This window comes from Schistocerca nitens, chromosome 1 (assembly GCF_023898315.1).
Source record: "Schistocerca nitens isolate TAMUIC-IGC-003100 chromosome 1, iqSchNite1.1, whole genome shotgun sequence".
Lineage (NCBI taxonomy): Eukaryota > Metazoa > Arthropoda > Insecta > Orthoptera > Acrididae > Schistocerca > Schistocerca nitens.
In genome coordinates, this window is record NC_064614.1 from 623,222,703 (window position 1) to 623,248,283 (window position 25,581).

General features: G+C 45.0%; 1 protein-coding gene across 3 annotated transcripts in view; it reads right to left on the reverse strand.

The window, feature by feature from the left end:
* LOC126257579 (putative epidermal cell surface receptor) overlaps positions 1-25,581 on the reverse strand; it is a 445,086-nt gene that overhangs the window by 137,716 nt on the left and 281,789 nt on the right. For all 3 annotated transcript variants that reach the window (XM_049955577.1, XM_049955575.1, XM_049955576.1), the window contains exon 3: positions 3,453-3,602. In XM_049955577.1, coding sequence (XP_049811534.1) covers positions 3,453-3,602 — 150 coding nt within the window. The remainder of the gene's footprint in view (positions 1-3,452; positions 3,603-25,581) is intronic.

The following is a 25,581-nucleotide window of genomic DNA, read 5'->3' on the forward strand; positions in this document are numbered from 1 at the left end:
AAATCATGAAGTAAAGCAATAGGTTATTAAAAAAAGTGGTAGCATCTTACTTGGACATGGAACAGACATAATGATTTATTATTATAGATCTTTACAGCTATATATCAAACACAATGTATCTTAATTGATGGTGGTCCATCAATCTGGAATCACGCTCATTCGAGTCATTGTGCTTAAAGCAGGGCTCGTAATTTGAACTGAATTCATGCCTTTTAAACACGTGAGGTAGCAAATAGAATCTGTGCGATACATCACATAATAATGACACAAGTAGCTTATGGAACACGTAGTAGTAAAGAGCGTTCACATGGTGACGACTCTTAAACCGTTTCATATAAATATCTGAGAGCACATTACGCACATTTCTTTATTTCATACGCTCAGACATGTTGTAAGCAGTAACACTCTCTTTTCCCAGCGAATCCCTAGTCATCAAGGCTAATTGTAACATACTGAGGAATTAAGCTCTTATAGAACATTTTTTCTAATGTGTGGGCGAGGCTGCGTTCTTGAATAAAGCAAAGTTGTGCAGCCACTACTCTCCTTCAATAGCTTTGAAATAGTGATAACTAAAGCATGAGCCTCAGCACTCGTGACCATACTTTGCACAATACACTCAGTACCACTCCCCAAATTCACTATTAGAATTACAGCATTAGCTTATTCACAGACACCCTGCGCACGCGAAGTTGAATAACTGAATGAGGATGGATCTATAGTGGTTATTTAGTTAAATAAGAAGTCTATCGTACACTTTGAATAAAGCGTTCTTTACATTCAAGACTGTAGGTGGTTTCTACATAACATGGCATTGCTTTTGAAACTCCACCTCCCACACACATGGGTATAGGATCTGAACAGGTATGTATAATTAAGTTACTATGGCTTATGTTCCGACATGTGCAAAGAAAATGGTTGTGTCCATCATCAGAGAGGTATGGATTTGGCATGGGACATTGCGAATTTCAACATAACGATAATCATAAGAGTATAAGAGATTTTATGTTGAAAAATTATGTGCAGTCAAATGGAGGTTATAGATACTGATATTTCAAGGCTGGAAATAGATATTTACAGAGCCACAACCTTCAGGAGGAGGTATAGTATTTGGATACAGAATGGATAAGAGCTGGACATCATTCCGCAAAAGAGGCCGCACACAGGAGACAGTCCACGGAAATTTCTTAACATCAAAGCAAAATGTTTATGCAGAGTGGATTGTTCGTGATATTTACATCTAGCATGACAGTTTCTTTTTCATTATTCCCATGTATCAGTCCCAGTTGCACTACTACTACGTTTTGTGTAAATAACGCATCAATACTACCACTATTGCTGATATTACTGCTATTGCTATAAATATAACACAAATGCTGATTTTTAAGACAACCCACGTTGGCAGGTCTGATTCGAAACTGCTTGGAGGGCTGAGGTAGTACCAATGTCCATAGTCTGTAACACAATGAGCACACTCCCACAGGAACATCTTTTGAGAGGTACCTCTTAACTCGAAATGTTGCACTTGTGATTGTTTCCACAAGTGACTGCTGGTTACGAGAATTTCATGTTCTAGCAGGAAGGGGCACCCCCTCATTGGAGTATCGAAGTCCGTCACTACCTACGCGTCTAACTTCCGCATCGCTAGATTGGGTGGAGTGGTGAGGACGACGTGCCTCTGTTGCCTTGGGCTTCCTGGTCGCCAGCTCTAGCGTCTTGTGGGTTTTATCCTTTGGTGGTACGTCAAGAACCGAGTTTACATACCGCCATTGCTAAGAACTCTGGAACAGCTCAGAGAACGCAGCAATGCTGCTGTGACAACCGTTGACAGGATATTGCTACTTAATGGATGGAACGAATTTGACTACCGCTTGAACAGGTGTCCTGTGACAGGAGGGTACTCACACAACATTTATGGAGTGCAAAATGCAAACTTGGTGAGCCAACGGTTATCTTCATGCATCAATCGTATTTGTACATGTAGCAGTCTAGAACTATCAGTTTAGTAAGTCACGGTTGCAAAATACTAACACGATTCTTTATGGGCAATTGGAAAAACTGGTAGAAGCAGACCTCGGGGAGGATCAGTTTGGATTCCGTAGAAGTGTAGGTACATGCGAGGCAATACTGACCCTACGAGTTATTTTAGATGCTAAGTAAAGGAAAGGCAAAGCTACGTTTCTAGCATTTGTAGACTTAGAGAAAGCTTTTGACAATGCTGACTGGAATACTCTCTTTCAATTTAAGAAGGCGGCAGGGGTGAAATACAGGGAGCAAAAGGCTATGTTCAATTTGTACTGGAACCAGATGGCAGTCATGAGAGTCGAGGGGCAGGAAAGACAGGCAATGGTTGAGAAGTGAGTGAGACAGGGTTGTAGCCTATCCCCGATGTTAATCAATCTGTACACTGGACAAGCATTAAAGAAAAATTTCGACTAAGAACTAGAATCCAGGGAGAAGAAAAAAACATCTTAGGTTTTGCCGATAACACTGTAATTCTGAACGGAATGGATAGTGTCTTGAAAGAAGGATAAAAGATGAGCATCAACAAAAGCAGAACGAGGGCAATGGAATGTAGTCGAATTAAATCAGGTGATGCTGAGGAAATTATATTAGGAAACGACACACTTAAAGTAGTAGATGGGTTTTGCAACTTGGGAAGCAAAATAACTGATGATGATCGAAGTAGAGAGGACGTAAGATGTAAACTGGCAATGGCAAGGAAAGCGTTTCTGAATAAGAGAAATAGTTGAAATGGCTCTGAGGACTATGGGACTTAATGCTGAGGTCATCAGTCCCCTAGAACTTAGAGCTACTTAAACCTAACTAACCTATGGACATCACACACATCCATGCCCGAGGCAGGATTCGAACCTGCGACCGTAGCGGTCGCGCGGTTCCAGACTGTAGCGCCAAGAACCGCTCGGCCACCCCGGCCGGCAATAACAGGAAGCTGTTAACATCAAGTACGGATTAAAGTGTCAGGAAGTCTCTTAGGCAAGAAGAGGATAGAAACTTTCTAAATGTGGTGCTACAGAAGAATGACGCAGATTAGATGGGTACATCACATAACTAGTGAGGAGCTACTGAACAGAATTGGGGAGAAGAGGAATTTGTGGCACAACTTGAGTAGAAAAAGGGATCGGTTGGTAGGACACATTCTGAGGCCTCAAGCGATCACCAGTTTAGTATTGTAGGAAAGTGTGTGTGTGTGAGGGGGGGGGGGGGTAAAAATCATAGACGGAGGCCAAGGGATGAATACACTAAGTAGATTCAGAAGGGTTATGTCGCATTAGTTACTCGGAGATAAAGAGGCTTGCATAGGATACAGTAGCATGGAGAGCTGCATCAAATTATTTTTTCGACTAAAGACTACAACAATAACAACACAGGTAGTCTGGAAAATACAGTTCTTTGAAAACAAATTAATCATTAATAACATGGTCCGCACGTACCGTGGTGGTGAGCATGGAGGTGTCGATGTCGTCGAGAGACAGGTCCTGCAGCGAGGTGGTCATGTTGGCCGCGCTGGCGTCGCTCATGTTGACTACCGCACCGGCGCCCAACGCTCGCCCGGCGCCCGGATCTCGTGACGTCGGCGCCTCCTGTCACAAATCAGGGCCAGTTTCGTCTAAGGAAGTACTGGAGTTGCATTCAACAAGGCGACCGAAACAATACACAAATGCAACACGTCAGGGTGCAACACACTAACACGAATTATTTGTAAAAGTATGAAAAAAACTGCTAGAATCCGTTCTCGGGGAAGAGCAGTTTGGGTTCTGGAGAAACGTAGGAACACGCGAGGACCCTACGAATTATATTGGAAGATTGATTGACGAAAGACAAACTTAACATTTATAGCTTTTGTAGATTTGGGGAAAGCTTATGACGATGTAGACTGCAATACTAGTTCAAATTCTGAAGGTAAAAATAAAAATAACCACAGCGTCCCCTCTTTCCGTCAATTGGAAATGGTGCTGAATATTACAGTTTCTCATTTGCTATTGTTGCCCAGATTGAATTAGCGACTAATCTGATGCAAGTTAGTTAGGTCGTCCGGTAGTCGATGACGACCTCTGTTGCCCACGTAAGTGGATAATAGCGCCGGAAGTTTTCTTCACCTGTGGTAGTCCCGTAAACAGTAGACAGCACATATGTCGTCGCATGATATCTACACAGCAAGCACAACGTCGTCTGTAGATTAGCCTAGGCGCCTGTCCACAATCATGTTGCCGCGTTCACGTAACATGATATCCTATGTGTGATCGCCACTCAACGGGCAGTACGAGGCCTGACGACATCATATCAATGTGCCATGACAAGCTGTCCAGGTGCCGAGTTCCCAGCAACGAACCCTGTAACAGAACGATATCTATTTCTAGTTCAATTGTTCGTACGCATGTTGCTGCAGAGGGTATAGAAACTTCTAACGATACCCTGTAAACCAAATATATAAAGACGTCGACACTTCTTTTCTGTCTACGAATGACTGCCGATGAAAGGCAGTCCGGCCGAAGTGGCCGTGCGGTTAAAGGCGCTGCAGTCTGGAACCGCAAGACCGCTACGGTCGCAGGTTCGAATCCTGCCTCGGGCATGGATGTTTGTGATGTCCTTAGGTTAGTTAGGTTTAACTAGTTCTAAGTTCTAGGGGACTAATAACCTCAGCAGTTGAGTCCCATAGTGCTCAGAGCCATTTGAACCATTTTGAAAGGCAGTCTTTCTCAGATTGTACTACACTACAATACTGGCCATTAAAATTGCTACACCACGAAGATGACGTGCTACAGACGCGAAATTTAACCGACAGGAAGAAGATGCTGTGATATGCAAATGATTAGCTTTTCAGTGCATTCACACAAGGTTGGCGCCGGTGGCGACACCTACAACGTGCTGACATGAGGAAAGCGTCCAACCGATTTCTCATACACAAACAGCAGTTGACCGGCGTTGCCTGGTGAAACGTTGTTGTCATGCCTCGTGTAAGGAGGAGAAATGCGTACCATCACGTTTCCGACTTTGATAAAGGTCGGATTGTAGTCTATCGCGATTGCGGTCTATCGTATCGTGACATTGCTGCTCGCGTTGGTCGAGATCCAATGACTGTTAGAAGAATATGGAATCGGTGGGTTCAGGAGGGTAATACGGAACGCCAGGCTGGATCCCAACGGCCTCGTATCACTAGCACTCGAGATGAAAGGCATCTTATCCGCATGGCTGTAACGGATCGTGCAACCACGTCTAGATCCCAGAGTCAACAGATGGGGACGTTTGCAAGACAACAACCATCTGCACGAACAATTCGACGACGTTTGCAGCAAAATGGACTATCACCTCGGAGATCATGGCTGCGGTTACCCTTGACGCTGCATCACAGACAGGAGCGCCTGCGATGGTGTATTCAACGACGAACCTGGGTGCACGAATGGCAAAACGTCGTTTTTTCGGATCAATCCGGGTTCCGTTTACAGCATCATGATGGTCGCATCCGTGTTTGGCGACATCTCGGTGAACGCACATTGGAAGCGTGTATTTGTCATGGCCATACTGGCGTATCACCCGGCGTGATGGTATGGGGTGCCACTGGTTACACGTCTCTGTCACCTCTTGTTCGCATTGACGGCACTTTGAACAGTGGACGTTAATTTCAGATGTGTTACGACCCGTGGCTCTACCCTCCTTTTGATCCCTGCGAAACCCTACATTTCAGCAGGATAATGCACGACCGCATGTTGAAGGTCCTGTACGGGCCTTTCTGGATACATAAAATGTTCGACTGCTGCCCTGGCCAGCACATTCTCCAGATCTCTCACCAATTGAAAACGTCTGGACAATGGTGGCCGAGCAACTGGCTCGTCACAATACGCCAGTCACTACTCTTGATGAACTGTGGTATCGTGTTGAAGCTGCATGGGCAGCTGTACCTGTACACGCCATCCAAGCTGTGTTTGACTCAATGCCCAGGCGTATCAAGGCCGTTATTATGGCCAGAGGTGGTTGTTCTGGGTACTGATTTCTCGGGATCTATGCACCCAAATTGCTTGAAAATGTAATCAAATGTCAGTTCTAGTATAATACACTCCTGGAAATTGAAATAAGAACACCGTGAATTCATTGTCCCAGGAAGGGGATACTTTATTGACACATTCCTGGGGTCAGATACATCACATGATCACACTGACAGAACCACAGGCACATAGATACAGGCAACAGAGCATGCACAATGTCGGCACTAGTACAGTGTATATCCACCTTTCGCAGCAATGCAGGCTGCTATTCTCCCATGGAGACGATCGTAGAGATGCTGGATGTAGTCCTGTGGAACGGCTTGCCATGCCATTTCCACCTGGCGCCTCAGTTGGACCAGCGTTCGTGCTGGACGTGCAGACCGCGTGAGACGACGCTTCATCCAGTCCCAAACATGCTCAATGGGGGACAGATCCGGAGATCTTGCTGGCCAGGGTAGTTGACTTACACCTTTTAGAGCACGTTGGGTGGCACGGGATACATGCGGACGTGCATTGTCCTGTTGGAACAGCAAGTTCCCTTGCCGGTCTAGGAATGGTAGAACGATGGGTTCGATGACGGTTTGGATGTACCGTGCACTATTCAGTGTCCCCTCGACGATCACCAGTGGTGTACGGCCAGTGTAGGAGATCGCTCCCCACACCATGATGCCGGGTGTTGGCCCTGTGTGCCTCGGTCGTATGCAGTCCTGATTGTGGCGCTCACCTGCACGGCGCCAAACACGCATACGACCATCATTGGCACCAAGGCAGAAGCGACACTCATCGCTGAAGACGACACGTCTCCATTCGTCCCTCCATTCACGCCTGTCGCGACACCACTGGAGGCGGGCTGCACGATGTTGGGGCGTGAGCGGAAGACGGCCTAACGGTGTGCGGGACCGTAGCCCAGCTTCATGGAGACGGTTGCGAATGGTCCTCGCCGATACCCCAGGAGCAACAGTGTCCCTAATTTGCTGGGAAGTGGCGGTGCGGTCCCCTACGGCACTGCGTAGGATCCTACGGTCTTGGCGTGCATCTGTGCGTCGCTGCGGTCCGGTCCCAGGTCGACGGGCACGTGCACCTTCCGCCGACCACTGGCGACAACATCGATGTACTGTGGAGACCTCACGCCCCACGTGTTGAGCAATTCGGCGGTACGTCCACCCGGCCTCCCGCATGCCCACTATACGCCCTCGCTCAAAGTCCGTCAACTGCACATACGGTTCACGTCCACGCTGTCGCGGCATGCTACCAGTGTTAAAGACTGCGATGGAGCTCCGTATGCCATGGCAAACTGGCTGACATTGACGGCGGCGGTGCACAAATGCTGCGCAGCTAGCGCCATTCGACGGCCAACACCGCGGTTCCTGGTGTGTCCGCTGTGCCGTGCGTGTGATCATTGCTTGTACAGCCCTCTCGCAGTGTCCGGAGCAAGTATGGTGGGTCTGACACACCGGTGTCAATGTGTTCTTTTTTCCATTTCCAGGAGTGTATATTTGTCCAATGAATACCCGTTTATCATCTGCATTTCTTCTTGGTGTAGCAATTTTAATGGCCAGTAGTGTATGTTGATCATACACTCTAAGGAGAGGGGGGAAAAAAAGGCTTACCACGAAGGAATTATCCGAATGGGACGGAAAATTGGAGATTTGTAGTAAGGTCTTAAGGGACCAAACTGCTTAGGTCATCGGTCTCTAAGCTTACACACTATTTAATCTAACTCAAACTAACTTACGCTAACGACGACACACACACCCATGTCCGAGGGAGGACAGACCTCCGGAGGGGGGAGCCGCGCGGACCGCGACAAGGCGTCCTAGACCTCGCGGCTAATGGGACGGAAATGGTACCTGTGGTGTACACGTGCGGAAAGAGAGAAAAACTGGATAATTTAACAAGAGAAACAGCTTCGCAAATTGAGCAAGTCAATAAAGCATTGGTACATCTCTTGTCTCAATGCAAGCTCTTATTCGGCCTTCCATTGATTGTTGTATCTTCTCCTGAGGTATGTCATGGCAAATTCAGTTCAAGTGGCACTTCAGATATCAAAATCCCCATCTGGTTCGAGGGTAAAATACAAGCAGCGAAGGTTTATACGGCTTCTACAGAAACCAGACGCCAGTTATAAAGAGTCGAGAGGCTTGAAAGGGAAGCAGTTGGGAAGGGAGTGATACAGGGCTGTAGCTTACCCACAATGTTATTCATTCCGTACATTGAACAAGCACTAAAGGAAACTAAAGGCAAATTCGGAGAAGGAATTAAAGTTCAGACAGAAGAAATAAAAACTTTGAGGTTTGCCATTCATATTGTAATTCTGTCAGAGACAGCAAAGGTTTCGGAAGAGTAGTTGAATGGACATTGTCTTGGAAGGAGGATGTAAGATGAATAATAACAAAACGAAAACAAGATAGTGGAATGTGGTCTAAATGTATCAGGCGATGCTGAGGGAATTAGATTAAGAAACGACACACTGAAAGTACACTGCTGGCCACCGTAAATGCAACACCAAGAAAGACAAGAGGTAGCACAACAAAATTTATTTTGTAGATAACATGTTGACCAAGTATCAAATGATTACGTTTACAGACGTCTGTGACATGTGGTTCCTGCCAGAATCAATAGCCAGAGTAGCCGCCATTGTTGGAGATCACCGCTACCACACGTCTTGGCATTGAGTCAAAGAGACGTTGGATGTGTTCCTGGGGTACAGCAGCCCAAGCAGCTTCCACACGTTGCCAAAGATCATCCGGTGTGGCAGCTGGGGATGTAGTCTGGGTCACTCGTTGAGCAACCATGGACCACATGTTTTCTATCGGCGAAAGATCCGGAGAGCGAGCCTGTCAGGGAAGCAATTCAATCTGGTTATTGACGAATAACCTTTGGACAATGCGTGCCACGTGTGGTCGTGCATTATCCTGTTGAAATATGGCTGTGGCAGAGCCCTGAAGGTAAGGAAGGACAACTGGCTCCAGCACCTCGGATATGTAGCGCCGGCTATTTAAAGTACCGGCAATGCGTACTAGAGGCGTGCGAGAGTAATATCCAATACCGCCCCATACCATAATACCCGGTGCAAGACCAGTGTGCGGTGCATAATGCAGCTGTCCAGCATCCTCTCTCCACGGTGTCTCCACACTCGAATCCGACCGTCGTGGTGCTGCAGACAGAAGCGTGCCTCGTCAGTAAAGACAACGTCATTCCATTCTGCCGTCCACATCCGTCTGTCATCACACCATTGGCGACGGAGACGTCTGTGGTTCTGCGTCAATGGTAGACGAAGCAATGGACGTCTTGCGGACAGACCACTCTGCTGTAAACGTCGTCGAATGGTACCCGCAGACACTGGATGATGCGTTACAGACGCAATGTGCTGTGCTATGGTTCGGGATGTCACTGAGCGATCCGTCACTGCCATGCGCACAATTTGCCTATCAGCACGTGCAGTGGTGCACCGAGGTGAATGCGATCGACCACGTCGGTCCGTCGTACCCTCCTGCATCCAACGGTCACATATCCGCATTACAGTTGTTTGGTTTCGTCCAACACGACTAGCGATTTCTCTGTATGATAATCCACAATCTCGGTAAGCCACTATCCTTCCTCTGTCGAACTCTGATACTTGATCAAAAGATGTTCGCTGTTGTCTACGAGGCATAACTGATCGTCTTGTGAAACAACCACAAGGTAAACACACGTGCCGAACGTACACTCGTCGAAATCGCCAAGCCTTAAATGGCGTTATGAGGTGGCGCCACAGGCGCGCGTGATGTGCGTCTGCGCTGAAATTCTAATCAGTTGCATATCTCATCGCTACAAACTCATGGTGTAAATTTCAATTGATTCGGATGCTTCCTTCAGGGTGTTGCATTTACGGTAGCCAGCAGTGTAGTAGGTGAGTTTTGCTATATGGACAGCAAAGTAACTGATAATCTATGAAGTAAAGAGGTTATAAAATGTAGACTGGCAATGGCAAGAAGAGTTTCTGAAGAAGATAAATTTGTTAGCATGGGATATATATTTAAGTGCTAGGAAGTCTTTTCTGAAGATATTTGTCTGGAGCGTATCTTGTATGGTAGTGAAACGTGGACGATAAAAAGTTCAGACAAGAAAAGATTACAAGTTTTGAAATACGGTACTACAGAAAAATGCTGAAGATTGGGTGGGTAGGAAATGTAACCAATGAGGAGATACTGAATAGAATAGGGGAGAAAGAAATTTGTGTCATAACTTATCTGGAACAAGGGGTAGGACATGTTCTAAGACATCAAGAGATCGCAAATTTACGAGTAGTACTAGAGGGAAATGGGGGGAGAGGGGAAGAACTGTAAAGGGAGACAAAGAGATGAATACAGTGAGCAGGTTCAGAAGGATGCAGTGTGTAGTAGTTACTCGGAAATGAAGACACTTGCACGGCATGAAGTACCGTGGAGACATGCATCAAACTGGTCTTCGGATTAAAGACCACAACAACAACAACAACAATAATAATTTGTTCTTTGTCAGCATTCTCTGTAGAGTTCCAAAGATTTTTTGTCTGCTATTCAATTGGAGTTTCTTCAGTTATTTGGAATGTGTATTGCGGTTAGTAATTCGTCTAATGTCATCAGTCACTGTAATTGGCTTAGGTGATTTCCATTATTTTATCAAAACTGTCCACCTTTCACAAGTGTGTTGCAGACCTATATCTGATTCCTACCGACTCACACAGTGCCTCCAAGGAGGCAGTGCCGAGAGCCCCAGATAACCGAAACCACGCTCGTCTCTGCCCACGCCTCATAACAGTCCTGCTTAATACGAAGGCGCGTCTGATTGCCTGAAAACTGGCTGTAAACGAACTACTGGCTCGTCTAGTGCACTGTGTATCGTCTAATCACTGTTAAACATATTTCGTAGTACGTAGTTTTCAGTGTTGGTCCTTTTTAGCTTGTGCAGTAATTTCTGTGCGTTAATAGTTGCAATTCTTAAATATCGTGTCATTCTTCGTTTGGCGATGTTGGTGTTGTCAAAAATGAGTCGTGAAATATTATGTAGCATTCCACTTAACATTACGTTCAGTTTTGTTCACTGCAACTGGTAATTTATATAATGTGTACCAAGTATTTACACATTGACACGAAAAAAATAATCGACGCACCACTAAGGAGTTACGCAAATTTGTCACAAATTGATACTGATTTACTGGCATCGATGGAAAATGCAAAATTTAATCTCTGGCGGCCTATGGATGAATGTGTACTCTGCAGCGTGATTCCACCTCGCAGCTGGCAAGGACAGTAAACAGCGGACATATCGATACCCCCCATGAACCATGAACCTTGCCGTTGGTGGGGAGACTTGCGTGCCTCAGTGACAGAGATAGCCGTACCGTAGGTGCAACCACAACGGACGGGTATCTGTTGAGAGGCCAAACAAACGTGTGGTTCCTGAAGAGAGGCAGCAGCCTTTTCAGTAGTTGCAGGAGCAACAGCCTGGATGAAGCAAGGGGAAACTACAGCCGTAATTTTTCCCGAGGGCATGCAGCTTTACTGTATCGTTAAATGATGATGGCGTCCTCTTGGGCAAAATATTCCGGAGGTAAAATAGTCCCCCATTCGGATATCCGGGCGGGGACTACTCAGGAGGACGTCGTTATTAGGAGAAAGAAAAGTGGCGTGGAATGTCAGATTCCTTAATCGGGCAGGTAGGTTAGAAAATTTCAAAAGGGAAATAGATAGGTTTTAGTTAAATATAGTAATAATTAGTGACGTTCGGTGGCAGGAGGAACAATACTTCTGGTCAGGTGAGTACTTGATTATAAATACAAAATCAAATAGGGGTAATGCAGGAGTAGCTTTAATAATGAATTTAAAAAATAGGAGTGCGGGTAAGCTACTACAAACAGCATAGTGAACGCATTATTGTGGCCAAGATAGACACGAAACCAGCGCCTACCACAGTAGTACAAGTTTATGTGCCAACTAGCTCTGCAGATGACGAAGAGATTGAAGAAACGTGTAAAAGAAATTATTCAGATAGTGAAGGAAGATGAAAGTTTAATAGTCATGGGTGACTGGAATTCGATAGTAGGAAAAAGAAGAGAAGAAACCGTAGTAGGTGAATATGGAATGGGGGTAAGAAATGAAAGAGGAAGCCGCCTGGTAGAATTTTGCACAGAGCATAACTTGATCAATGCTAACACTTGGTTCCAGAATCATGAAAGAAGGCTGTATCCATGGAAGAGACCTGCAGATACTAGAAGGTTTCAGATAGATTATATAATGGTAAGACAGAGATTCTGGAACCAGGTTTTAAATAGTAAGTCATTTCCAGGGGCATATGTGGACTGACTGTAGATTAAAACTGAAGAAACTGCAAAAAAGTGGGAATTTAAGGAGATAGGACGTGGATAAAATCACAGAACCATAGGTTGTAGAGAGTTTTAGAGAGAGCATTAGGGAACGATTGACAGGAATGGGGGAAACGAATACAGCAGAAGAAGAATGGGTAGCGAAAGGCTGTTTACAATTTGTACAGAAACCAGATGGCAGTTATAAGAGTCGAAGGGCATGAAAGGGAAGTACTGGTTGGGAAGGGAGTGAGACAGGGTTGTAGCCTATCCCCGATGTTATTCAATCTGTATATTGAGCAAGCAGTAAAGGAAAAACAAAAGAAAAATTCGGAGTAGGAATAGAAATCCATAGAGAAGAAATTAAAATGTTGAGGTTCGCCGATGACATTGGAATTCTGTCAGAGACAGCAAAGGGCCTGGAAGAGCAATTGAACGGAGTGGACAGTGTCTTGAAAGGAGGATATAAGATGAACATCAACAAAAGCAAAACGAGGATAATGGAATGTAGTCGAATTAAGTCGGGTGATGCTGAGGGAATTAGATTAGGAAATGAGACATTTAAAGTAGTAGATGAGTTTTGCTATTTGGGGAGAAAAATAACTGATGATGGTAGAAGTAGAGAGGATATAAAATGTAGACTGGCAATGGCAAGGAAAGCGTTTCTGAAGAAGATAAATTTGTTAACATCGAGTATAGATTTAAATGTCAGGAAGTCGTTTTTGAAAGTATTTGTATGGAGTGTGGCCATGTATGGAAGTGAAACGTGAACAATAAATAGTTTAGATAAGAAGAGAATAGAAGCTTTAGAAATGTGGTGCTACAGAAGAATGCTGAAGATTAGATGGGTAGATCACATAACTTATGGAGGTATAGAACAGAACTGGGGAGAAGAGAAATTTGTGGCACAACTTGACTAGAAGAAGGGATCGGTTTGTAGGACATGTTCTGAGGTATCAAGAGATCATCAATTTGGTATTGGAAGGCAGCGTGGAGGGTAAAAATTGTAGAGGGAGACGAAGAGATGAATAGACTAAGCAAATTCAGAAGGATGTAGTATGTATTAGGTACTGGGAGATGAAGGAGCTTGCACAGGATCAAGTAGCATGGAGAGCTGCACCGAACTTATCTCTGGACTGAAGACCATAACAACAACAACAAACATAGATGCCACAGCATAAAGTTTTGGGAATTTAATTCTGCATATTCAGTTGGGTTGTAACTATTCATTGCAGAACAGGGGCAAGAATAGTATCCGTAGATGTCAGCATTCGAAAGAGGACGTATAGTTGGGCTCAAAGAAGCCGACAGGAGTAATCGGCTAATAGCTCGAGAGTTGAGTAGGAGTGATGCCACTTTTTGATGATGTTGGCAGGAATGAGTGAACCATGGTCGATCACAGTGCCAAGAAGAAAGCGGTCGACCTAGAGAGACGACAGAACGGGAGGATCGAGCAATCGTCAGAGAGACACTCAGAACCCGAAATTCATCAATATAATCAATTCGACGTGCTACTGGTGTTTCAGTGACCACAACAGTCATTAACAGGCGGCTTACAGAAAGGGGTCTGATCTCACTAGACACCCCTTGTGCCAGCTGCCATTCACCTTTGTGCGCCAACAAGCCCCTCTGCAATGGTGTCGGCCACATTCGGCCTGGAATTTCATTGACTGGAGTAGAATAGTCTTCAGTGATCGGTCCCGCTTCGAACTGGGCCCCAACGACCAGTGAAGACGTGTCAGGAGACACCTCGGACAACGGTGGGATACCAACCTGACTGTCGACTGCCATGTGGCCCTAAAACCAGGAGTGATAGTCTGGAGTGCCAATTCATTTCATTTTACAGAAGGACCTCTTTGGTTGTTGCCCTACATGGCAAGCCACCGAGGGCTTATATTTCAGCAAGATAGTGCCCGTCGAAACAAGGCGAGAGGTTCTACTGCTTGTCGTCAAGCTTGCCAAATTCTGTCTTGGTCAGCAAGTTCGTCAGATCTCTCCCCAATTGAGAATGTTTGGAGCATTATGGGTAATCCCTCCAATCAGCTCGGGATTTTGACGATCTAACAAGCCAGTTGGACAGAATTTGGTACGCTATCCCTCGGGAGTACATCCATCAACCATCAATCGATGCCAAGCCTAATAACTGCTGTCATAGTGGTAAGACGTAGCCAAGACGTTACTGACTTGCTCAGTTTATGAAGCTCTTTCTCTTGAATAAATCACCCAGTTTTTTTGAAATTGTAACCATTTGTTTTTATGTACCAATTTCCGCCCCATTCGGAAAATTCCTTTGTGGTGCGAAGTTTCTTTAGCTTTTTTTTTGTCACAGATTGTTTGTCGACTATAATATTTGCTTAAAGCTCAATGTCGTTTCTAGTTTTGGGTGATAGCACAAACAAATGATCGTCAGCATGTGCAATGATTCTGTCAGTATTCTCCTTCCAGTCAATTAGGCGTAGATTCAGCTCAATGGCAGTATCTCAGAAGATGGGCCTGCAGATCGCACCATGAATGCATCCTATTGTAATTAATTTGATTAGTTTACGATTTTCCCTTTTCCATTCCACTGTTCTGTCCCTGGAGTAACGTAATAGCTTGGAATACAGGGGTGTTTATACTTTCAGTTCCCAGAGACGCATGAACACTGCAGGCCATCAACAGTATATGAAATGATAAGTCATGATAATAAGTATCGCAACTCCTCTGAAATCTAACTGATATCTACGTTGAGGAGACTCCTGTCTGTCTGTCTGTCTGTCTGTCTGTCGGCGGTTACGTAAGTCTCAAAGACCTAGGTAAATCGGCACTTATCCTTTTGGATCTGATCAGTCTTCGTCAGTTAATTTCTTTATGAGAACAGCATTCCGCAATTTCCACCTTTCTCATCCGCAAGACCTCCTTCAGTCCTTCGCTTAACTATGGTGTGTTTCCACAGTTGACTATGGAGTGTGACCTGTGACTAAATACCACCAGGTCCAGGAAATGCAACCTCATCTCGCACTGGAAACAAGTGGTGGCGTCCGTTGCGTAGTTTGTTGCCATCTCTGCATGTAATGCTGCACTTGTGGTATGTCTGCGAATAGCCACGGTATCGCAAGTGGAGCTAGAGGCGTGCAAAACCAACACCATCTATCGGCCCAGAACGTTCAGATCGTTTACATTTTCGTACGCACTTAGTACATGTGGTGTGTAAAAATATGAAAACACAAAAAAGACAAAAAAAATTATCATGTCTAATACGTCACAGAAATCTGTTGGCATTCAAAACAGCTTCCATTCGTTTCGAAATGGATAAGCACATGTCCTGTTTGCTTTTCAAGGGAATCCGATACCATTCTTTCTGCAAAATACTGGTATGTGCAGGTGACGATGTTGGAGGTGGATAGCACTCACACGGCCTTTTCTCCAAAGTGGACCACAAAGATTCAATAATATTTAGATCACGTGACTGTGGTGGCCAGGGAAGATGCGAAAATTCATCCTCGTACTCACAGAACCAATTCTGGACGATGAATGAAACGGGCCGTTTCGTCGTGGCACACAGCATCATCACTGGGGATGAAGCATTGTATCATGGTATGAACCTTATCAGCCAAAATGATCACTTAATTCTTGGCAGTAACGAGGCCTTGCAGAGTAACCGTGGGGCCCACGTAATACCACGATATGGCTGCCCAAATCATCAGCGACCTTCGCCGAGTTTCACTCTTGTGACAAACTCGTCCACGTTGTGACTTAGCGGATGAAGTTTTACCGTTTTCCTTGCGTGCGATATGGATGTTCTGTACAATGCCTCTTGAAACACCAGCACCTCGGCTATATTGGTTACGGAAGAACCAACCGTACTGGCACCAACAATTTGCGCACTTGGAATTCATTTAGCTCCAATCTACTACAGTCACAAGTATACCTAACACTGTTCTGACCACGACTGATACTACCAGCGTATTGGAGACACTGTACGAGTTCCGTAAGTGGTCAAATACAACAGCGCAGCTTGCAGACTTAGCTGCCATCCGCATGTACACTACTGGTCATTAAAATTGCTACACCAAGCTGAAATGCAGATGATAAACGGGTATTAATTGGACAAATATATTATACTAGAACTAACATTTGATTACATTTTCAAGCAATTTGGGTGCATAGATCCTGAGAAATCAGTACCCAGAACAACCACCTCTGGCCGTAATAACGGCCTTGACACGCCTGAGCATTGAGTCAAACACAGCTTGGATGGCGTGTACAGGTACAGCTGCCCATGCAGCTTCAACACGATACCACAGTTCATTGTGACGAGCCAGTTGCTCGGCCACCATTGACCAGAGGTTTTCAATTGGGGAGAGATCTGGAGAATGTGCTGGCCAGGGCAGCAGTCGAACATTTTCTGTATCCAGAAAAGCCCGTACAGGACCTGCAACATGCGGTCGTGCATTATCCTGCTGAAATGTAGGGTTTCGCAGGGATCGAATGAAGGGTAGAGCCACGGGTCGTAACACATCTGAAATTAACGTCCACTGTTCAAAGTGCCGTCAATGCGAACAAGAGGTGACCGAGACGTGTAACCAATGGCACCCCATACCATCACGCCGGGTGATACGCCAGTATGGCTATGACGAATACACGCTTCCAATGTGCAGTCACCGCGATATCGCCAAACACGGATGCGACCATCATGATGCTGTAAACAGAACCCGGATTCATCCGAAAAAATGACGTTTTGCCATTCGTGCACTCAGGTTCGTCGTTGAATACACCATCGCAGGCGCTCCTGTCTCGTGATGCAGCGTCAAGGATAACCGCAGCCATGGTCTCCGAGCTGATAGTCCATTTTGCTGCAAACGTCGTCGAATTTTTCGTGCAGATGGTTGTTGTCTTGCAAACGTCCCCATCTGTTGACTCAGGGATCTAGACGTGGCTGCACGATCCGTTACAGCCATGCGCATAAGATGCCTTTCATCTCGAGTGCTAGTGATACGAGGCCGTTGGGATCCAGCCCGGCGTTCCGTATTACCCCCCTGAACCCACCGATTCCATATTCTTCTAACAGTCATTGGATCTCGACCAACGCGAGCAGCAATGTCACGATACGATAGACCGCAATCGCGATAGACTACAATCCGACCTTTATCAAAGTCGGAAACGTGATGGTACGCATTTCTCCTCCTTACACGAGGCATCACCACAACGTTTCACCAGGCAACGCCGGTCAACTGCTGTTTGTGTATGAGAAATCGGTTGGAAGCTTTCCTCATGTCAACACGTTGTAGGTGTCGCCACCGGTGCCAACCTTGTGTGAAAGTTCTGAAAAGCTAATCATTTGCATATCACAGCATCTTCTTCCTGTCGGTTAAATTTCGCGTCTGTAGCATGTCATCTTCGTGGTGTAGCAATTGTAATGGCCAGTAGTGTATGTTCAAGTATGCGTTTCTCGCAGTGTTTCCATGTTTCTGTCAAACCCCTGTACATCCATATTCAATACCTTTGTAAAGGTGAATGAAACTTCAAGTTCTACTACTACTACTACTACTACTACTACTACTACTACTACAGCTCCAGTGAAGTGATTCACAGGAAGTGTTGCTTGGAAGCGGGCGTCAAAAATCTGCTGCCTTCTTGCTGCTTCATTCCTTTTTTCCTGTTCACGATGGCTTGCACAATCCCCTCCTTTCGTGTGCAAAGCTGCTAGAAGAACGTGTCTGACTGGTACCAGTTAGCAAGTGACGGGCTTCCAAGGCCAAACTCGTAATAATAGTCTGAATCTGACGGCGGCTCAACGGATACCTATTGCCAACTTCCCTTCCCGTACTAGTCGAGGCATCAAAAGCCTTTTTTTTTATTATCTTGGAACGCGTAAGTACCAGACGTCGTCAATATTAACTGAATGGATCCGGTTGTGATGGTCACAAGCGGACGAACAAGGGATAGCAGAAGGTAGTATTACCGAATAAGAACAATTCTAACATTCAAAGAAGCATTCTCGGGAGTACAGCCGCGTATCGGCGTCAAACAGGCACTATATTTTGGTAGACGACCACGCTACTGTCAGCCATAGAAGCCCTGAGTAGCTTACTGCTGGCGATCATGCAAGTGGCTTTCAACTCCTAGTTTCCGGACAACGCAGATTGGAACGACCACATAGGTAATGTTGTGAGGAACGCAAACCAAAGGCTACGTTATATTGACAGAAGGCTTAGAAGGTGCAACAGCTCTACTAAAGAGACCGCCTACGCTACGTTAGGGATGTTTGCCCTCTGGTGGAGTATTGCTGTGCGGTGTGGGATCGTTGCCAGATAGGATTGACGGAGAGCAAAGCAAGAAGTCCAAAGTAGGCAGCTCGTTTTACATTACCGCGGAATGGGGGTAGAGTGTGCCACGGGTATGATAAGCGAGTTGTGGGGCAACATTGCAGGAAAGGCATTTTTCGTTGCGGCGAGATCTTTTCACGAAATTTCAATCACCAACTTTCTTCTCTGAATGTGAAAATATTTTATTGGCGCGAATCTTCATAGGCAGAAATTATTATCGTAATAAACTAAGCAAAATTAGAGCTCTTACGGAAAGATTTAAATATTCATTTTTCCCACGCACTGTTCGAGAGTGGAACGGCAGAGAAACACTGAACGTGATTCGATGAACCCACGGCCAGGCACTTCAGTGTGAACTGAAGATTAGTCACGTAGATGCAGGTGTAGATAGTCCCCTTCCGAACTCTGCAGCGGGTCCGCTTACGCTTCGGTCAAAAAGCGAAGGAAGATTAGCATAATTACAAATGGAGCTCAAGCTCGAATGGGACAAGGGTATGAAAGGAAATCGGCTGTGTTCTTTTCAAAGGAGATGTTACAGCATTCACCTTAATCGGTTTAGGGAAACCACGATCATGATAATTTTATCTCCGTTCGAGATTTGCGCTCGGGAAGAAGTTCAGTGCATAACGTATCCGTTGGTCCTCTGTCTGAATCAGACGTAACTCCCTTACGAAACAATGAACCTCTTTTTGCATGTTGCGCCATGAAAATGTGGGTTTCCCACCCTTGCTAATGTTGTAATCACAGATAAGAATGAATAAATTGTCTCTAATTTATAACTTAATCAATTCTTTCGCGATACCATTTAAATAGACCAAAAGTAATACTTTCGTGTGACACTGGGCAACACATCTGTCGTTATTATTAGACTTTTGCCCGCTTCTTCATCCGCATATGCGTACAACAGATATTTGGCACACATCCATTCCTCCCCCCCCCCCCCGTCTCTCCATCTCCTCCACGTCCTTGTGCCTTGTGTCTTGTGTCTTTCCATCTCCTTCTTCACCCATCCCTCAGTCCGTTTCTTCTTCTGCACTCTCTCTCTCTCTCTCTCTCTCTCTCTCTCTCTCTCTCTCTCTCCATTTCTTCCTCCCACCTTTCTCTATAATCTCCTCTAACTCCCTCTCTCTGTATCCATCTCCTATTACCTCCTTTCTCTATCCATCTCCTCCTACCTCCTACCACCTGTCCACCTCCCCACCCTCTCGCCCTCCCTTCCTCTCCTTCCCCCCCTCTCTTCCCCCTTTCTCTCTATCTCCTCCTGTCTCCTGTCCTCTCTGTTCATCTCCTCTTCCTGTCTCTGTCTGTCCATCTCCTCCTTCCCCATTTGTCCGTCCATCTCCCCCCTCCCCTCTCACTAGCTCATCTGCTCCTTCCCTCCTCTTTCTGCTCCGCCATACCCATCCACATGCGTAACCCTAGGAACACATTCTGATATTACCCACACAACACGCTATTCATGCAGGATAGCCTAGATATCAGATGTTACCAGCACTGTTTAATCTCCACCCCTTTGGGAGCTAGTTGGTGCCCTCATTCTCAAATACTGGACGACTACAATCTGAGTAATTTGTGTGCTGTGAATAATGTTCCTCAAGATATAAACACTGTTTCTAACTGTAATATGTGTCTTAACTATGTTAAATATTCAATGTAAGATAGTATCTCTTAATGAGCAGTTTATGACAGCATTTTAATTTTTTAAATTCCTCAATAATTACATGAAAATCAATTTTTTGTTGCTCCAGGAAGCCGTTAAATGGGCAATCTACAGTCAAGTCTATGCACCAGTTTCACTGTTTAATCTGCATATACAAAAATGGATGCCTGTGTGTATGTATGTATGTTCCACATGTACTCCTAAACCACTTGATCGATTTCAACCAAATTTGGTACACATACCACTCACTGTCTGAATGAAGTACTGTGCTTACCCCACAGTACTTTTTTCTGAACGACGAATAGCATATGTACCAAATTTTGTTTTTATGTGTGTAAATGAACGACGAAAATGGTGCACAGATTCAATAATGGCTTTCAGGGGTAACAAAAATTTGGTTTTCGATATTTCATGTAATTATTGATCGAATTTAAAAATTTAAAATGCTATCATAAAGTCCTCACTAAGAGATATTGTCCTGCGTTCAAAGTTTAACACAGTTAAGATACGTAGTACAAGTAGAAACTGCATACGTGTCTTTAGACAGCATCACTCATGGCGTGTAAATTCTCCCGAATATATTTATCCAGTATTTGAGAATGAAGCACATTACGACATAAACATAATTTCAAGTTTTCTCTGAACTTTTTATGGCTTACATGCTTACCGTCAAATAAATAACACACTAACTCATTTTTAAAGTAATCAGACGTTTGTAGCTGTTTTATAGTTGCGAGTTCGATTCTTTAAAGAAACAGGAGTTGTGATTCTGGAATGTAATAGTCGAGTTTGTATCCGTTGTTGCAATGCTGTTCACTGCGAAATCTGGTTTCAAGAAGTTAACCAGGCTTGTCTATCCCCTGAATGTCTTTTGATCTCTGCGTAACTACCGCAACTTACATCCATTTGAACCTGCCTTCGTCTTCCTCCACAATTTTTACGACGACCCCTCCTCCCCCCTCCCTTTTTCACTAATTTGATTCAGTATCTACTCACTAGTTATTCGTCCGACCCATTCAATGTTCAGCATTCTTTTGCAGTAACATATTTCAAAAGCATCAGTTCTCTTCTTATTTGAACTGTTTATCTTTCACGTGTAACTTCTGTACAAGGATAATTCATACAAATACCTACAGAAAAAGACTTCGCAACACTTGAATTTATTTCGGAGTTAGCAAATTTCTCTCTTTCAGACATTCTTTTCTTGCGATTGCAAGTCTGCATTTTATGTCTTCTATAATTTGGCCATCATCAGTTATTTTTCTGAGAAAATAGCGGAGTTCATCGACTGCTTTTAGTGTCTCATTTCCTAGTATAATTTCTGCAGCATCGCTTGATTTAATTCGACTACATTCCATGACCCTTGTTTTACTTTTGTTGCTGTTCATGTTATAATCTCTTTTCAGGACCTTGTAAATTCCTTTTAGTCGATCGTCCCTTGCACCGCCTCTGACAAAATTACAGAACACATTGACAATAATCTCACCGAAGGTTTGCTTGGAGTCGCATGGACCAGTACCCTACTGGAGGGGGAAGGGGATTTTCTTCAGCCTGGAACTAAAGGGCTGGTCTTTGCCAGATCCTCTTAAATGCGTTGTACACGGAGCCTACATGACAGACATACAGGGAGAGTAATCTTCCCATCACGGCTGGTGTCTCCAACGATCGTTCCCACAAATATTCTTACAGCCCTTCTAGGAGGCAAGGAGGCAGAATCTTACAGGAGAGCTACAAACAGAAGCAGGATATGGCCAGTGAGAATGCCCATATTCTGCTCCTGATTAGCTGGAAGCCCTATATGCCAAAAAATTTCGTGGAGCGGTTGGGCGCTTATGGAAAGTGAGGCCGCTTTTCCTCGTGGTGTGGAGAGGTTGCGTGCACTCTGGGGTGAATGTGGTTCTTTTCATTGTATACAACAGGAATCGGGAACAGGTGATCTCTTGTGTTCAACCGATATACGTAGTGCAGTATCGAATGCTAAGAGAATCGGAACTACTTTCCGGCGTTGGCGTGGAATTCAAGTTGTCGCTTCCATGTTTTTCTCGACGAGTGTTGCGGATTAATTAATGTAGACTTCGAGAATGTATTTTTCACTCTGCAGTGGAGTGTATGCAGATGTGAAAATTCGTGGCAGATTTTAAAACCGTGTGGCGGAGCGGTCCTCGAACCGTAGACCTTTGCCTTCCACAGGCAAGAGCTTTACCAACTGAGCTACCGAAGCACGACTCACGAGCCGCCCTCACAGCCTTACTTCCGCCAGTACCTCTTTTACGCAGAACTTCTGTTGTGTTTGGAAGATAGGAGGTGAGGTACTGGCGGAAGTAAGGCTTTGAGGGTGGGTCGGCAGTCGAGCTTCGGTAGCTCAGTTGTTAGAGCACTTGCCCCCGGAATGCCAAGACGCCCGATTCGGCACAGTTTTAATCTGTTGGGAAATTTAATGTGGGCTTTTTCGACAAAAGAAGGCTGAGAGGAGAGTGACGATACATCAGCTAGCTGGAGGTATTGTTGGATAAAAGCGACGTATAAATTGATTCCAATAAATGACATTTGTTTCTATGCAAGGCCGGCCGGGGTAGCCGAGCGGTTCTAGGCGCTACAGTCTGGAACCGCGCGACCGCTACGGTCGCAGGTTCGAATCCTGCCTCGGGCATGGATGTGTGTGATGTCCTTAGGTTAGTTAGGTTTAAGTAGTTCTAAGTTCTAGGGGACTGATGACCTCAGAAGTTAAGTCCCATAGTACTCAGAGCCATTTGAACCATTTTTCTGTGTAAATTTTAGCACCGTGTTTTTGAGTGGCGCTACCCACGTTGACTTCAAACAATGTTCCTCTTTTGTTGTTATGGTAACTTTATCAGCCAACTGAAGGTGGCGTACTGGACTATTAGCAGCAAACATACTACAGTGCAGTGATCGGACCTCGGAATCTTTTCTGAAAGCAGTTAGAGATCTAAAGAGTTTTTGATTATTGAATTTTGAATTGTACAGTTTACATTGTCTCTCGGGTCAAAGTGCGGCTGTCGACCTTTATTTATATTAGTTACAAATGTAGCAATGCAGAGAATTAATCCAAGTCCACCAAAAAAACGTTCCCAATTAAATCCGCGGACCAGTTCGTCGCGTAATTCGTCTCTTTGCACCTCTTATCCCCAAGGGTGTGTGGATTGATACCGCGGTCGCGGGTGTAATTTTGGGCGACGCCGCGGAAGCTCCGAAGAATGGACAGAAGGAACGTTTCAGATGGCAGGTGCGATCTCTAATACTATCACAAAACTTCCACGCCCTTTATCCGCTTATACAAGCTAAAATGAACATAATTAAAAGTAGTCTTACTGTTCTTATTCTGAAAATTTTGATATGCTCAGTTAGCGGCGCAGAATGGCCGCGCGGAGAGAGGCGCCATGTCACGGATTGCGCGAACCCTCCCGCCGGAGGTTCGAGTCCTCCCTCGGGCACGAGTGTGTGTGTTGTTCTTAGCATAAGTTAGTTTAAGTAGTGTGTAAGTCTAGGGACCGATGACCTCAGCAATTTGTGAACTTAGGAATTTACACATGATTGAACACTTTTCTTTCTCCCTGGTAGGCATCGCCTCGACAAATGGACCTTCAGTGCCGGCTAGGCGCTAGTGTGTCCTGAAGAGGTCCGGAACTGGGTCGGTGGCTGCCTAGCTGCGGACACGACATCCTAACCCGACTAGCCTCACCGGAGGAAACAAAAGAAATGTGTCTCACAACGTATAGCGACGAAGAGAGAGGGGGAGGGGTTCTACAGACTTTGTCGTCAACCATGCTAGGGGAGCTAGACTCTAAACGAAAGCCTCGTCTTCCAGGCTGCAGTTCATGGCCGTTCTTGTGAAAACATTATCATCGCTAATTAGCAAGGGATGCAGTACTGCCCTTACGAAGATGAACTGTGCCAAGAAACAAAAATATATAAAAATTATTACAGGGTGGCGAAGAACGCCAATGGAGAGTGCAGAATGGAGAAAATCTGCAGAAGAGCCTAAGATCCAGACAAGACTGCAATGTGTTGAGAAGAAAGAAACTAGAGCAATGTCATTAACAAAGAGCAGCAGTTCTGTAAGAATAGACTACTGTTTACAAATAACTTAGTTAAATGGAATCACTACTTCTTGAATGTAAATACTAAGATAACGTGTACTAAGAATCATAATGAATGGTTATGAACTGCAGGTTAAAACTGCAAAAATACGAAGTTAAACAGATAGGAACTCGGTAAGTTGAAAAAAGCTGAGATTATTGAGAACTTCTAAGTGAATATTAGGCAACGTTGAAACAGGGAAAATGAATACAATAGAAGTTTATAGGACCCCCTTCAGAAATGAAGTTGTGAAAGTAGCAGTGGAACACAAAGATAAAAACACGATCCTGACGTAGAAAATGAGATAATGAATTTAATTGACGAAAGAAGAAAACATAAAAAATACAGCAAAAGAAGTAAGCAAAAGAGAGTACGGACGTCTGAAAAATCGGAATCACAGAAATTACAAATTGGCTAAGCAGGAATGAACAGAGAACAAATTTAAGGCTGTAGAAACATGTAACTAGGGGAAAGATAGATATCGCTTATAGGAAAATTAAAGAGGCCTTTGAAGAAAAGAGAACGACTGTATGAATATTAAGAGACAAGGGCGCCCAAGCGATAGTTTTTAGGGGTGGGAGGGGGGGGGAGCTAGATCCGGGGCTATGGAGCGTTTTTAATATTTTGGAAGACAAATGGTGACCTTTATGCAGTCATAATGAAGTTCCATGTTATTAAAGTGGTTAATACCGGCATTTTCTTGAAAGAAAAACACCTAAATGTAGGGAAGTAGGGTCGGGAGGGAGGCGGAGAGGGGGGGGGGGGGCAACCCCGTTTGTCCCCGGGTATGGGCGCCCTAGCTTCCGAATTCGCCTCGCAAGGGCTGAGTGCACTTCGCTTGCCAAAAGCACTCGGCAAACCAAAAATGGTTCAAATGACTCTACGCACTGTGGGACTTAACATCGGAGGTCATCAGTCCCCTAGAACTTAGAACTACTTAAACCTAACTAACCTAAGGACATCACACACATCCATGCCCGAGGCAGGATTCGCTCCTGCGACCGTGGCAGTCGCGCGGTTCCAGACTGAAGCGCCTAGAACCGCTCGGCCACCGCGGACGGCTACGGTAATTCGTTTTTGGCTACGGCTGCTAGCCAACACTACTGAATGAGGTAGCCGTTGTTGTCCTCTGTGACACTTTTGTAGTTCACTGCATTTAGTAACGTTTCCTTTCCTTGCGATAAGTGC